Here is a 17,410-nt window from a genome sequence, read left to right on the forward strand (position 1 = left end):
ACAGCTGTCTGCTGGACACTCCCCATGCTCCCCTCTCTGGTTGGTCATCCAGGGGTCTAACTCAGTTTCCATGCATGAAGCCCCAGTATGGTATACCAGGATGCAACTTTCCCCACAACAAACCAGGGCACCATAAATGAAACTCTCTTACGATACCACCACTGCAAAGATGGCCACAGATCTAGCACTTGGTGATGAAAAGGACAAAGCAGCCTAAAATGACATCGGAAACGTGCATGGCTCTAGCTTTATGAGAAAAATATCTATGGGGAAGAAACTATGTGGATTTCTTCTCTAACAATGTAAATGATAGCTACATGTGCAAATTACTCCAAAACAAGCAGGATTTTAGCCTATTAAAGTCAGCAGTACACAAGTCTCCATTTTTTCTCATTACAATTTATTTCCTTTTAATCAGACTCCTAGATACAACATATACATAAAGCAAAAAATAAATTTTCTCCTTCTGCTTCCTACCAATCCGTCTATGAAAAATCATATTAAATATTTTTGGAACTTGTGAAATCTGATGCATCTTTTGACCCACTGAACCAAGCTCTCTAGTCACTAGCAGAGTGACCCTTGGTTTCTGACAAATGAGTAAACTTCAGAAAAATGAAAAGCAAAACAAATGTCAGTGTAGGGCCGCTCAACCTGCAGACATTGAAAATAGGAATAAAACCTTTGAAAGGTAGGTACATCCAGCTAAACATCTGACCATCTATTTAGCATTAACATGTATAACAAACTGCCCATAAATCATCCTGTTTCCAGTAGGAATGTAGGATACTACTTGAAAACAAATGTTTAAAACCGGTGTGTGACAAAAGTGAAGGAAGAATAAGCACAAAGACACCGTGTAAAATCTTGTAAAAACTATATTCCAAAATTCTACCACACAAGGTAATTTATTTTTACTTAGAAAAATGGAAATGCAAGATGTGGGTCCTTTTGTCACTAGTATGCTGGTCATGTACCGTGGTCTTCTGTATACCAGACAGCTTCAGAAAGTATGTGATAAGGAAGATTCAGAAAACTGTGTAAAGGGTAAATCAAGCCTGAAAACAGGAACATACCTATAAAAGGGACATCCTGTACAAACGGTAAAATGAGTCCTGAAAATAAGAAAGTTTCACCAAAACAGAGACAACTGACAGTGTACTATGGCTTCCCACACTAGACCTATGTGAAGACGCGGTCTAGAATGAAAAACAAAATCATATCAATATAGGTGCATATAGCATGCTAGTTTGGGCTACAACACATTATAAAAAAAAAAAATCACTAACCACCCAACAAAATGCAGGAGTATTAGTAATCAAGACCCAAGATACTGTCAAAAGAGATTTTTTTTCCAGTTTCCACCCAGGCCTGTGGACCTTTGGCTTCATCTCAATGCGGTGGTGGTGCTGCGGTAGCGTTGTCACCTCATAGCAAGATGTTGTCCCGTTCGATTCTCAGCTAGGGCATCTTCTGTGTGGAGACATACGTGAATGGGGCGTGCCTTCGTTGAAGGCTGAGCGTCAGGGCTGGTAATTTGGTACATAAAAATCCAATACTAATTATCAGCGGACCGGAATTCCGCTGTGGCGACCCCTAACCGGGAAAAGCCGAAAAACAAAGTCACATTAATTTAGCAACTAATTTACATATAAAAATTAGAAACACTTCACTGTATCCATTCCCAGATCAAAATATTGTTTTACAGATTTCTTTTTCCTTTCCACAAAAGCCCAACCAAGTCCCCGGATCATATTTATTCTCCCTTGAGCTGATGGTTTGGCTTTATTTCAGCACAAAACCCTCAAACCTACAAAGTTCTTTAACAAGTCTCTGGCCTGCCTTCCAAATGACCAGTTTTCTCCTGATCACACAGTAGCATACATAATGTGTTGTAATCAGTGAAACTGTACACAACCATAACTCTTTACTTATAGTTTCCTCTACTGTCAAATCAAACTTCACATCCTTGATTTAATACCTCTACTACACATAAAACACTCTTCCCACACTTTTGAACTACACACCTGCACCATTTCAGGTCCTCTGATCTATCAAAGCACCAAGAACCTATTTAGTCATTTGTCAGGCTGTTTAAACTCTTGAAGTTTTTATCACGTTGGTTGGTGTTTTGTTACGGATCCTTTGCTACGGTCATCTAAAACAAATGCCATGTTATACTTCAAATAATTAAAAAAAATTCACAGACTAATTGCAGCCTCTTCAGAAAAAAAAGACTTGCACAATCTGGCTTTCTTTACCCTTATGAACCAGTATGCCGGATCTATATCTTTCATATATCAGTATCCATGCAGAAGCGTTTTTACGAATGTGCAGGAATTGTATCCCTGACGAATGTGCAGGAATTGTATCCCTGTACCTTTGACTGAATCAGATCTTTTTCACAGGTACACAACAAAATTATTGATGGCTTTGCAATACTGCACTCCTGCTATTTTAACACACTTGTGTTTATGGGGCCATATTTTCATACAATGTTCAAATGAAAAACAATTCATCAACTATGATCCCTCCACAGCTTAATCCAAAGCAGCCACTCAAGTACTTTCCTTTAACCAAACAGGCATAGCTCTCAACTGTTCCTGATTTTGCCTCATATTTTTGGTCTATTGCATATGTAATATACAGTTTTCTTGGAGATCATAGAGAATTACAGTCACTAAATAATGACACTTAAGACTTCATATACTTCAGAAAATACCTGCTAATATAAAGACCATTATTCCATCAGCTTTCCAACAGAAATATGTATAATGCCTACCTACTTTTGAGGGCTTTTCGCATTCATTTTTGTCTCTGCTCAAAATTCTTGAGCTAACAAGTTGTAATGCAAGTCAAAACAGGCACACTTTTTTTTTTCCATTTGCTTCAGTTACTTCTCAAACCCTGCTCAAAATCAAAGTACAATTAGGGCAGAAATGGACATACTTAAAATCTACACAGCTACCTGCAATACTTACCACGCTAATGACGAATCAAATTATGCTAATGCTTAATATTGATCAAATAAATCTGAAAAGATGTCCGAATTTATTTGATCAGTCTGTAACAGAGTGCATGACAACCATTAAAGTTACATCAGACACAAGTCATACTGTAAGCTTTATTTTTTGTCTTAACACTGCCTCTAGTATGCTGACCCGGACAACAAATAAGTATAAAAAAATATTAAATGCACTTGAGCACCACAATGAAATGAAGAAAAAAAAGGTTAGAGATGCTGGTGTAAAAGCTTTAATTTTAAAGGTGGTGCATCTCACAGAGTCTTCAAACACTTCAGTAACTTTTCTAATGATGGACTGCAATTTGTACAGTCTGGATTTTAGAACCGGAAAATGTCATCTTCTGAATAGCAGAACTCATTTCATCACCCTACCAAATAATAAAAAAATTAAAACGGTATAAATAGATATAAAGTCTGTCTCAGAAAATATGCCAGTTACAGTACAAAGAAAGTTTTGAAAGGGTAATAGATCCTCACTTTCCCCTGCTAGCCTTGCAGCCAAACTCAATTTTCAAAATGTTATCAGATAATAATTTGTAATAAAAACAGTCTTAGGAAGAAAAAATATATATTGACATTTCCTCTAAAAGGTGAGTAAGCATCCAGCTGGGGAGATATACGTCCATTGTACAAATATTGTGCGTGTTGGGGAAGGGTTTAACAGCCTGTTAGTAGGGAAGGGATGGTGGGCAGTGAATTGTTGTCAGAAAATGCAGTCAAAACACTCAACTTTAACTTGTCCCAGAGTTAATGCCATCCCACCAAACCCTTCGGTTACCACCTTCCAATCTGTCGTATGTCAATTAATAGTGATTAATGCAGCGCGGTGCCATTCAATAACCCAAATACAGTAGGAGACTTAGACAACAATATCACTAAGACATATGATGCAACAATAATCTATGGGCCAACACAAGACTTGAAATGTTTTGCCAGTGCTGCGCGAAACCAAGGCAGACGTCAACTTTAAGAGACAGACAACCACACTACTCTATATATATATATATATATATATATATATATATATATATATATATGTGTGTGTGTGTGTGTACGAGATAATATATTGCACAAAAATTAAATTTTAATGCGTTACTGTTTGCCCCAGAAACTAAGCATCTAAATCCGTTCTCCCCACAAACAAGTGAGCAAAAACTGCCACTATTTCAAACACGTTTTTCCTTTAATCGAGCCAGCGACAACTGCAATCAAAATGTTACCAGTTCACGTGTAAAGACTAAAGTTAAAGTACGCCAATCAGACTCCCTGGTGTCGTTACTCCACACGTCCCCGGCTACATGGTCAGTCTGGAGAACAACAGAAAACTTCACAAACTACATAAACCCATCTACTGGTAACGCTGATTAGGCTGTAACCATGAGCTCTGGACAATGTCATACACGAAAACAAGGACACTTTAGACTTTTTCTCTTATAATCATTAGAAGAAAGGGACAGCCAAAAACCATCCAGCCAAGACACTTCCACCCCGTTATTTTAAAGAAATATACTGAGCAGCTGATCGCTTTGGTCACTTACTTACCCCAGGAGCCAGGGCAAAGGCCAGATGCAAAAAGGCAAAAGCAGACGAGGAGAGTTCGCCATCTCAACTCCATCAACATCGTGTGTGTTTCAGTTAAACAACACAGACACAAAGCACTACTAAAGGGAGAAGCTAAAAATAAACCTCGATCTTTACGAGACAGAGTAGCCAGCAAGATCCAGGGTGAGTCAGCCGTAGGGTGCCACGTGGTTTAGTCAAAGCATCTAAAATAATCCGAGCACTTCTCCAGGCAAAGACCGCTCACTCAGTTTTGTGGGGGCACGAAATAAATGAGAAAAAAATATTCTCAGCTAATTAGTGTACATCTTTCTACAACAAATCTGTCTAAAAATGGAGATAACCGTGCAATCCTTTTGTTCAGCTGCTGAAGAGTACTTTTCTTTAAAACCGCAAGCAACAGCTTGCAATGGAAACGCCCTGCAAAGGTGGAGAATGGGCGCAGCCCACCTCTGAAGTGCACAACGTTAGGAGTCACGCCCAGGGCTGCATCCGATTGGAAGAAATGTTTATTTTTGTAAACCATGTGTGCGTATGGAAGCTTTATGTTTTGGACTGAAGCAAAGTTATCGATACGGCTTTAACTGTCTTAGATCTTTGTTTTTTTTTTTGTTTGTTTTTTTGAGGTAGAACTAAATTCTGAAGTACGTTTTACCTTTTAAAGGCTGGGATTAGACGAGGCCAGGTCGTTGGACACATTACACGCACATACCGTAATGTGCACCCACAAAAGAACCGTATTATCTTTAAAGATGTTACTAGGTAGTAGCTATGATTTAAATGATACATACAGCTTCAAGTGACATAACTCTCAACTATCCTTAATTCTCATCTCTGATTCGGGCTGAAAACGTTGCTCTGTCCTTTCTAATACCTTCTAAAACTATTGACTATGGAATAAAGTGGGTGAATTACGCTTAATAAATAACGGCAATAGATGTATAGAGTTCTTATACTGTATTTTAATTCACATTCTCTTATTCTGTTAGCGTCTCAAATTAATAAATGTAATAAAACGACGGACCAGTGGTGCAGTTACTCGGTTCGATTCTCGTCTGGGACGCACTATGTGTGAAGTCTGCATGTTATCCGTACGTTCGCGTGAGTTTCCTCCGGGGACTCTGGTTTCCTACTACGTTCCAAGGATATAGGTCTGGAGCGTTTCTCCCCAAGGCCTCCGCAGAAAATAGGCTCTGTCCTAGTCGAATTTTCTCAGTCAACGAACCTTAAAATATTATAGGATCAAGATCATGGGAAGTTACTAGGCTATTGGCCTTGAGGCCCTTACAAGCCTAGCCAAGAATTTAACACATGTTCCAAGTCAAGCACCCCATGCCACTGTCCAGCAGGGACATAGGTGAAATCCCAAGGGTGTATTTTCTGTTCCCCATCCAGTTATCCAGGTTGTGCTTAAAAAGGTTTAATGAGGTACTCTGCTTAACGTGGAGAGGGAGTTTATTCCACAAAAGGGGGAGTCTCTGGGACACAAATCTGTTCCTCCAAGTCCCATTAAAGTCACAGACCAGGTTGAGGTCTTGCATGCAGGTTACTCAAGTGGAGCTTGACTTGCGGATATGCAGCAGGCCCCCAGGGTCTGAGATTGCTTTGTATGCCAGACAGAGGTAACCTTTGAGGAGTCTGTAGAAGACTGAGTAGAGGGACACTCTACTATCTGTGTAGCATAGATGTTTGAGGCCCTGGATTTTCCAGGTGAGGAATCTCTGTGGTCTCTCCAGCTGCTCTGTGTGCTTTGTGAGGTACATGCCGAAAGGGGCATTGTATTCAATAATTGGTCTTATAAGGGAAAAATACAGGGATGTTTTGACCACCTTGTCCGTGGATAAGATACCCTTACTAATGAGGTGGGCCATATAGAAAGCTTTCCGTACAACGGAGGCAATATGGTGGTCAAAAATCAGTTTGCTATCAACCTAGATTCCTAAGTTCCTCACGACTGATTGTGTGCTTAGTGCCTTATTATCATTGTGATAATGTGTGGGGAAATTATTCTCCCCAAAAGGGATGATGATGCATTTTGTGGCATTCAGTTTGAAGTCATGTTTCTGACATCAGCCATTTGTTTGGGTGAGAACTTCTTGGAGGATGCCCACATCACTAGGGGAATTGATGTCAGTACCCAGCTTACAGTCACCTGCAAACTTGGTCAGCCATAGCCCACTAGATTTGGCCTGCACCTCTGAGAAGTATATCCCAAACAGCAGAGGCCCTAAGACTGATCCCTGGGGTACACCGCTTGTTATGGGTCTATTACTTGAGGTGGCTTCCCCTGTTTTGACTAGGTGGGCTCTATCAGTGAGCCAGTTTGCTACCCATCTGGTAACATATGTATTGATGCCTAGTTGAGAGAGTTTATCTATTATACCTGAGTGGGGAATAGTATCGAAGGCCTTGGCCAGGTCAAGGTAGGCAGTACTTTAAAAAGTTTCCCTGATTATTTCTGAATTTGCCCCTGATTATGGAGGTATGTACTTCCAGAAAACATCTGTAATCTAAAGGTAGATAAGGACCTTTTAGCACACCTTGTCTGCACATTTCACAATCAGTTTAAATGGCAAATCCTACCTAACAGTTTGCATTTCTGTGTTCCACTTTATTTTACCTCTGCCTTCTTAAGTCCTCATGACTTTTTCATTCACTCTTGAGTTTCATTACTTTTATATATTCTTATAAATTTACATATTATTATCAGCAGCAGTTTACAAAAAAAAAATCAGCATGCATGTGCACACCAGGCTTACATTAGTCATCAGTCTTAACAAAAAATAACAAAATGATTGCGTGACAGTGTTGCAGTGAGTAGCATTGTCATCTCACAGCAAGACATTCTAGTATTCAATTTGTAGTTGGAGTACTGTCTGTGCAGAGTATGCATGCCCTTCCTATATTTGCTTGGGTTTTCTTTGAACACTCCAGTTTCCTGCCACATCCCAAAGACTTGCAGTAGGTTTATTTGCAACTCTAAATCACCCCCAGGTGTGTATGCAGTATATAAGCTTATGATACAGAGGAAAGACCCAACACTATGTCCACTCTCTGCTTGCCCAGTAAACGTTGTGGATGGCAGTGGGTGTTCATAGGGTCACTGCAGGAGTCAGCTGCAACTCATAAGCATGGATGGATGGATAAAATGATGACTTGTGTACTACTATAATAGTACATATACAAATAAAGCAAATATAAATCCACTTGTAAAGCTCCATTACTTCAAGACACTTGAAAACATTAGAATAAATCTTTTTTGTAAAAAAATAAAATGAGGACCTTAATCCATTTGCAAACTAACAAGAAAGATTATAAGAACTGATAGACACATCATAAGAGAAACAGAACAATATCAAAAGCAACAGTGCACAAACAAATTTACTTCATGATCATGCCCAATGAACCTTATACATTTATTCATTCAATGCTGATCTTTTTCCCAATAGGCATTAATCTCATAAAGCAATATAAATCTATCCACACTGTATTTTTTTAGATAGAATCCCTGTCCAAGTTCATTATTTCATTCTTTCTCGAGTGTATCCTCAGTTCTTCCAACACATCTGTTTACTAATAAAGAATCCATGTACTATCCCCTACATAAATCAAACTACATCATATAACAATGGCTTGCAATAATTCATTGTAGGCATACCAAGGTACTCACCTATAAAGCATACTTTTGCTAATAATATTTCCTCACAATTCTCTTTTCTCTTCTTTCTACTTCATTCACAATATATACTTCCTCATGTATAGCTGGAGCATTCTTGAACTTCCACTTCATATTTAGAGCTTTTAAGCTACTGTCATTATTAAATACACTGATGCCTGTTCATTGTTTGTCAGATACAATAATTCATTATATTTCTAAAAGCATCAGTGATTTAGTAGGTATTATTGCCTTGCCAAGTATACCTTCTAGTAAGTTTTCTAATTTGAGTTTATATATCCATTCTCTGGAATGACCAAAATGCAGTTTCCCAAGAACCATATGCTACCATATCACAGCTCCATCTCGCATGCAGCATCATCTTGAAAAAACATGCCAGGTGTGATATAAAAAAAAATCTTTATGCAGACACTTTCAGGCAAACATTCCACATTTCCAAGGTCTGGTTGATATTTTATCAATGGACATATTATTTCACACTTTACAACATCCATATCTTCCTTTATGTCTGCTGCCCAACTTTGCTCGACCTTAACCATTACTCTAGCTTTGAAAGGCTTTAAAGGCTTTACTAACTAGTCCATTACTCATTGATAATTCCTTTATTGCCTCTCAAAGCAAGGAAACAAAAGATGTGAGCACTCCATCCAAAGAGGTAATAGCTCAAGCAGTACTAACCAACTCGTCATATTTCAACCTCAAGGCATTCCATAGGACAACTTTTTATTTCATTTGAAACCACATACTCCAAGCCCCATCACCTCTCATTTGTTCCCAAAGCATTAAATTAGCTATCTTGTTCTTCTATAACCTTAAACAGTGATGGATCCAAAACAAATACGGATGGAGAGCTGCTGCTGACCAAACATGAATGTCAGTAGTCATTTAATACTGCATAGTCCCATTTCTTGATACACAACCTTCATTTCCTAGTCATTATCTGCATATTCAGAAATTCATATATGAAGCTGCAAACACTGAAGTGGAGAGAGCTAATAATTTCCATACAGGCAGTAGAAGAATCTATAATAGTAGTTATTGCTGTTAACCCAATGTGATAATTCAAGGTTGTCTTGCCCCCCCCCACACACACACACACACAAAACAGATCCTACCTTTCCCCCATCAAACTGGATTGCTTTTTTTGTTGTTTTTTCACACTTTTCTCTTACGTTTCTGCTTTTTCTTCCATCATTTCAACATAAGCCCCAAATGGAAAAGACTGCAGTGAAATATCTGAATTAAGCTGGGGGCCTTGCTGTTAAGCCCTCAGAAATCATGGACTTTTAGATGCTCTGAGGTGCATTTTAAATTTTTTTTTAACCTTTTGATGTAATAATGACCTTAAAATTGTGACAAAGAAAAAAGTTGTGCCTAAGGCCCATTGTTTACAACTATGAAAAATGATATTCCCAGTAAACATGTCCCCCAGTATCGTGAATGTCCATATATACAATTTGTGATATTATTTTTTCACACACTTACTCACATACCAACACTGCCTCCGATAAGCCACATACATCACAATATGCATACACACACACACACACACACACACTAGTTTTTCACACTGCATATTTACCTACAAGCAAACTGGAGAAATGCTAATTCATCTATGGCATGTCTTTGAGGTACTGGTTGAAACTGGAGCACCTGCGTAAAACCCACTCAGGAGCACAAACAAAGGGGTCATACAGACTCCACACAGAGGGAGCCACAGCCAAGAACTCAACCAGAGAACCACAGAGAAACACTTTAAGATGACAACGCTACTTTCTGTACCACTGTATCAATGATCAGATGCTTTCACAAACATCATGCCAAGACCAACAAAGATTGACAGTTGTGTATAATGCTGAGGAATGACTGCGATAGAAAGTGAAAAAATATAGCCAATTTGTTATTCTTGAATAAACTGTAATAACCCCACACACACACACACACACACACACACACACACACACACATACACACACACAATACATTGAGTGGCACTGGTTTTTATCATTCCAGATCAGTCACTGTTTAACAGTGATCAAACAACAGATTAGGTAAATCACTTTTATCTATAGATGTCCTTCACACCTATCAATTATAGCCACTTTATTGACTGTATAAATCTCAAATGTCTGATTGTGATACAACATGGGCAGAGTAAAGTATTCTAGCTTGCTTGGTACAAATACACAGTAGTTCTCCAAAGCTGCATTAATGATTGTTTAACTTGACCATGACAACAGGGTCAATCATTTTCATTTACAGGGTGTGTGTACATAGCAATTATAGAAAATTTGTGTTCTATGTACACATGAGATGTATAACTCTGGTAAAAATAAAATGATAGCAGTAATGGTCACATTAATATATATATTCAAGTTTGTTACACACAGACAGGTAGTAACCACAGTAAAGTATTATATTCTAACTCACCAGTCTTCCAAAGCCAGATTGACTATTTAAACTTAGCAAATTACTAAAAAGTCAGTAACTTTCACCCACATGTAATCCCATACTCAACAGTTATAGCCACACTGTTGACTATATACTCCTCAGATGTTTGACTGTTATAATGACCATAGAAATGTATTTCAACCCTTGTTCCACACCTATAGTAGCCATTATAAGTATTCCAACTTACAAGTCACATTAGTCTACAAAGTCAGAATAATAAGCAAATGAAAACATTCAGTCATTTTCATTCCTAGTCATCCCCCTGTTCCCAAGAATTATAGCTATTTTGTTTTCTAAGAAAATCTCTTATATAAATATAAAATACAAAAACATAAATAAAATGAAATAAGGACACAGTAACACATTAAAGAATTGTTTTACACAATTGCTCAACAGCCACAGTCAAGTACTCCAACAATAGTTCTGAAGAGCCATCCACTGCACAGGTCTGTGTCTGCAAGTATTAAAATATACCTCACAGTTTAAGGCCATCAATGTTCTTTCCACAATGACCATCACATCCATTTTGTGTTTGCTGTTTACAGTTTTCAGGATATATGTTCCTTGTCATCCAATGATCTAGATAATGAATAAAATAAACAAACAAAGCAATGACTCAGAGAAACTGTGTTTTTAATGTGTTTTTAATTCCTCAGAGTTATTGCTGGTCATTTTTTTGTTTATTTGGTTGTATAGTAACATTTGGGAACACTGTATGGTTACTCTAGATAATGAATAAGGTAGATTATACGTGGGACAGAAAATAAATCCCACAAACTGAATGTTCAGGATCATGTTACAGTTATAACGGCAACCACTGTAACAGGAGTGCCACATAACATTTATTTACTTTCAAATAAATAAACAATGCTAGAAAAGCACCTCTAGCTGACCCATTAATGGGGACCTTTAGCTCCCCTAGCTCCTCCCCCAGTAAAACCACAAGGGACATAAAAATTTGTAAACCCAATTGGTAAAAGCAGTTCCATCCATTGATTTATCTTCTTGCTAAGCAGCACTTACTTTATTGTCCCTAATGCCTTTTTTCATTTCATACAAGGAGGGACTCTTACTTTCTTATAATAATACCAAAAATGAACTCTGTAAAACTACTATTTATTTCTACAGATTAAGCTAGATGAATGTTCCCATTCACTAAGATCCTGTCTTTAATATATGCAATATTTTCCATTTAAATAGCATCATAATATGTTGGGATCCAGAACTCTCAACTCATCAACTTTTTTTGCAGCTACCAACAATTTATCTCATAAGACCCTAGGCTTCTTGTTAAGCTACACAAATACTTTAATTTCAGTAATACCCAGTAAGTAGTAAATACAATATTTTCATTTGAGCAGTATCATGTCATAAACTGGAATATGGAACTCTCAGCTTGCCAACTTCATTTGCAAATGCAAATTTATCCTATAACATCCTAGGCTTACCACCACCCAAATAAAATATGTTATTATATTTTAACCAACTTCAAATAATGGGTTGGGGTATCTGCAGAACACAGCAAGGATAGCAAAACACTAAACAAACAACACACAACACCCATACTCTTTAAGCTAAAGCCAACTCTCCCCTCTTCCACTTCCATTTTCTGAAATCCATGTTGCATTTTATTCAGTTCCTCATAAGTCTTATTAAATGACTTTTGTATAGACTTAACTAGACCTCCAAATGCTTAATATGTGGCATCTGACATAGAACCTTAATTCTTGTTTCAATTTTCAAGATGACTCATAGTTAATAGCCACAGCCCTCATTTTAGTTTTATTAATGTTATACCCCCCCCAAAAAAAGATCCCAACTTCTCAAGACAGACTCAAATATTCTACAAATCCACCTCTGACTTTGTCAAGTATATCAGCACATCATAAACAAATGAAAATAGTTTTACTTCCTCCACTAACTTGGTATCCTCATATATTTGATTTTCATATAATTGCAACAAATACAAAACAAAAGACTAGGCGACAAGTGACAATACTGACATATCCCTCTTGTCGACTGTAATATTAGAGAAGGAACTCCATGTGTCTTAGCTAAGGACATTGAATCCAAATACATGGACTCGAGTAACTCCACAAAATTATTCAAAATCTCAAAAGCTAAGAATACTGTTTCAAGTAATACAGTCAACGTTTTCTTTGCATTCAGATTTACTATTACTAGTTGATCCTGATTCTCTTGTGCAACATTCATTACTAAACTTATTTTCAAAATATTATCAAATGTCTGCCTCCCCAAATAAAACCACATTAATCATTTGCAAGACGCTCCATATATATTTAGCAGACTCACTGTAATCATAATCATGAACTACTTACAGTCATGATTAATGTTGAGACTGGCCAGTAGGAAGAAGGTGATGGTGGATTCTCTCCTTCCATTGCTTATATCACTACAACTGCTTGCTTCCATGATGAAGAGATATGTTTAGTTGTTTTAGTTTCAATAAATACTTTAATACTTTCCCCATACATGGAATCACTTTCTCTGCATTAACTCTCCCCAAAATTCTATCAATTAGTTACCACTCTCCTAAGAGTTTTCCCATATGCCTGTTGTCATCAACAGTTATCCAGTTATGCTGCTCTGTGCTGCTAGTAGTTGTACCAGGAAAAAGATATCTGAAGCTATATTACAATTTTACTAACTCACAAAAAAGTAGCATGGTAAAAGGCAACAAACATTTCAACATCATCTTTGAAAAACACATCAACTGACTCCACTAAACTCACAAAGCGCAATGGCTATTTACAGTCTTAATGGCACATGTGCTATGGGGCCAACTTCACAGTATAGATGGACAAAGCCCTGACTATGTTGTCACAGGCAACCTCAGTTCAAATGTATCTTGTGTGATTATAGAAGCTTACTACCCACTGACAGATCAAAAGAACAGAGTAAATGGAATCAGCAGCAGAAGAAATAAAACAAAGAAGTAACAAAATTACCAGACTCTCAATGCCAGAAATATTTAAATATTAAATGAACAAGCAAAGCTTTTGGGATACTTCTGTTCATCCGTGCTTATACAAAATCGGTCGTGACTAACAGTTTTATACTAATCACATGATACAAACCCTCTAATGAAACTCCTTTAACAAACATTTAAACAGAAAAATTCATCTCGCTCTGAATTTCTGTACATGTAGATAGAATTAATGAACTCATGAAATACATACATATATAAAAAATATGTAAAAAATAAACTATTTACTTATATATACAATTCAAATAAATAAAACCTCAAAAACATAAATAAATTCACAGCTTCATTTGTCTGTGTTTTAAAATTGGCTTAAGGCTAACTGCAGCATTCAAGCCTGGAAATTTGTCAGCTTTTAATCTCTCAATCCAATTATACTCAGCTATTTTTATTCTATTATTAATGTCACCTCCTCTTATATTTTTAATCAACCTTTGAATTACCCTAAACATAAACGTATGTTTAAAACCACTATCCATAACATTTTTGGCAAGTGAGTTAGTAATTTTTCCCCTTCTTATACCAGACAAATTCTGAGTTATTCTTTTTTTGAATTTCCTATTCATTTTGCCTACATAGAAACTAGGGCGTATAAAACATGTAGCTAAATACACTATATTGTCAGAGTTACATATTGCATAACAGTTAAATTCATATTCATTTCAGTATTGGGGTGTATAAACTCAATACTATTATATATAAATTTACAACAAACACAATTATGACAGGGAACAGTATCAGTTTTGTTATTAATAACACTGTTCTCTAAAAATCATTTCTTTGTAGCATAGACATTGTTTTAAACTGTGACAATTCTTATATGCAAAACTCAGTTTATTACCTATAACCTTATTTAATTCAGGTGATGCTTTCAAAATACCCCAGTTATTAGTAATGACATTCATCACCTCATTTGTTATACTCTTATAATGTGTACTATATCTCACACTAGTAACCTTATTTCCACTTCTAGTATTTCTTCCATCACCATTACTCATAAAATGAGGTCTTGCCCCCCCTTGTCTATCATTAAAAACCTGTTGTGATAATTCTTCTAGTAAGGTGTCACTACAATATCTTACTTTGAACTCTATCACATCATTCATTTGTTTATTACATAATTCTATATCAGTATTTAGTCTACTGACTCTTAGAAACTAGCTCTTAGCAACACCTTTAAAAATGTGGCATAGATGCATACAATGTCTATGCAAATATCTATTCACTTAGGATAATAGCATCATAGGATCATAGGAAGTTACTAGGCTAATGGCCCTAGGTCCCTTACAAGCCTAGCCAAGTTCTACCCTTATTTCCACGATCAGCACCTAAGGCCCATGTCCAAGAGGGACACAGGTGGAACCCCCGGGACGAATTTATGGTTACCCATCCAATCGTCCAGACTGTTTGAAGAGGGTCAATTGTTTCACATTAAGTGGGAGTCTATTTCAAATGTGTGGTAACCTCCTGGAGACAAATCTGTCCCTCCAACAGGTTCTATTAATATCACATACCAGTTTAAGGTTTTTAGAGTGAGTAACCTGTTTATTAGAAAGGCTCACCCAGACTCTGCTACACTTTTCTGTGAGGGAAAGGATGGTTTGCTTTTCATTTGTTGTATTTTGTATTAGTTTATTGCCTTTTTATATTTTGAGTGCTGTGATTTGTTTTCTTTACCTTGTGTTTTGCTTGTGTTCTGCTTTTAACTGCATATTAAAACTTCAGAAGACACCACAGCTCTGTCTCTTGTGAATCAGGCAGAAATTTTTCCCCACCCTCTTACTGTCATGTTCTTAAATACCACTGTCTTTCTAGTTGCCTGCCTGTTATGTTAATTTGACCATATATCTAATTTCCTCTCTGCTTTCACTGGCTTGTGTGAGTAAGCACAAAATTATCATTTTGTGAAATCAGCCCCCTTCAACTATTTAAATTTGTTGGCCATTCTACTGTATTCCACAGTACTGGAATACAAAAGTGATCACCCCCCTTTCAGTATATCTTGCTGTTTTAAAAATTGTGTCTTTCCACTAAAACTTAACCTTTTAGAGAGGTAAAACTTAAGTTACCTACTTTCACATCTAAATTCTCTAGTGCACACTGCAGTGTTTTGGATAAACCATTTTTTTTTCATCGTACCTTTAAACATCCCTGTGACTAGCACTTGCTCTAATACCTGCTGGAAAGCTCTAGGAAGCCTTAAACTGATACAAGCACTCAACTGTCCTTATTAATAAGGAGGAATTAATCATAGGCACTAAACAGCCTATAATTGCAAAATACCTTGCTAAGGTAAGGGAAAACAGCTCCTGTACTTTTCAAAAAAAAGCACCAAACCAGGCATGTCCAAGAGTCAGCTTCCGTTGATTTCTCCTGTCCACCTGGTGAATCTGGGCATACTGGGGCAATGCAGCAATTGTCTCATGTACACAGACAACCTTCTCCTCTTACCACCCAACACTACAACCTGTGAGAGATGCACTTACATAGCCAAACTGGAAGCAAAGCTCTCTCTATCCAAGATTGTGCTAGACAGTCAAGAGGAGAAGGTTAACACCCGCACTACACTTTAAGCAACACATAACCCTTCTAAACTCACACCACCAATACCCACACATAGCAACACTAAATCCACATATGCGGAGGCCCTTAACTGTAACCTGCCCAAGCAACAAGGACCTTCAAAGCTGAAATGCAAACAAACACCAATCACAACCAAAGTGTCACATAGCTCACAACACCAGTGTGCCACCCAGCAACAGCCCCTAAGGCAAGACACCGTACCCAACACTTTAGTCATAGATGACTCTATAGTCAGGCACACTGATGTCCCACTCACCAGGCTGAAAAAGGAGAACATTGCAGTGAGCTGCCTGTCGGGTGCCAGGATCCATCACATAACTCATGCACTCAAGTCACTCCACAACAAGTACAAATATTACTCTGTCATTGTCCATGTTGGAGTGAATGACTTGAGATGTACCTCCCTAGACTACATGAAAAGAGACATGGAAGAGCTCTCAGATCATGTGGCCCAGGCAGGTATGACCCTAGCCCTGAATAGCATCCTGCCTTCACCCAGAATGATACCACAATATAAGGACAAAATGATTGACTTCAACAATTGGCTAAGCTTCTGGTGTCATTCAAAGGGGATCCAGTATCTGTCTGCCTGGGACGACATAATTGACAGACCACGATGCTTTGCCAGAGATGGTCTGCACCTGTCGCCCCCTGGGATTCAGGTTACTGGCTAAGGCTCTTGCCACCCCTATAGTGCCTTTTTTAGGCAAAGTTCAAAGGACAAAACCATCACTGTAACAGGTACAAGCATGCAAAATCTGAAGGTAATGCTACTCAATGCTAGAAGTCTAAACCTCAAAATGCACTCTCTCGAGTCACTCCTAAAAATGGAGAACATCGATATCTGTGCAGTAACTGAGACCTGGTTCAAGGCTCCAGAGAGCACCCCTGCAATACCAGGCTACAACTCTTACCTGACTTTTCAGCCACCAAACCAGGATTGAAACACTAAAGGTGGAGGAGTGTTCATATTCACCAAGGATATTCACACCACCAGGTTAGTTGCCCAACATAATGCGTCTGAAATTCTACAGGTGCAACTAACACTAGGTAAGACTGCAATCCAAATTGTAGCTTGCTACAGATCCCCCATGCCCCAAGATTCTCACTA

At 37.7% G+C, this 17,410-nt stretch overlaps 1 protein-coding gene across 1 annotated transcript in view; it reads right to left on the bottom strand.

Annotated features, from left to right (window-relative positions):
• The window catches only part of LOC122809035 (putative GPI-anchored protein pfl2), a 574,977-nt gene extending 569,949 nt beyond the window's left edge, over nt 1-5,028 (bottom strand). Inside the window, exon 1 of the mRNA XM_044080240.1 lies at nt 4,568-5,028. Coding sequence (XP_043936175.1) covers nt 4,568-4,646 — 79 coding nt within the window. The 5' untranslated portion in view covers nt 4,647-5,028. The remainder of the gene's footprint in view (nt 1-4,567) is intronic.
• Between the last annotated feature and the right edge of the window lie 12,382 nt (nt 5,029-17,410).

The sequence above is a fragment of the Protopterus annectens genome, chromosome 8.part0 (assembly GCF_019279795.1).
Source record: "Protopterus annectens isolate FY-2018-M chromosome 8.part0, PAN1.0, whole genome shotgun sequence".
Classification (NCBI taxonomy): domain Eukaryota; kingdom Metazoa; phylum Chordata; order Ceratodontiformes; family Protopteridae; genus Protopterus; species Protopterus annectens.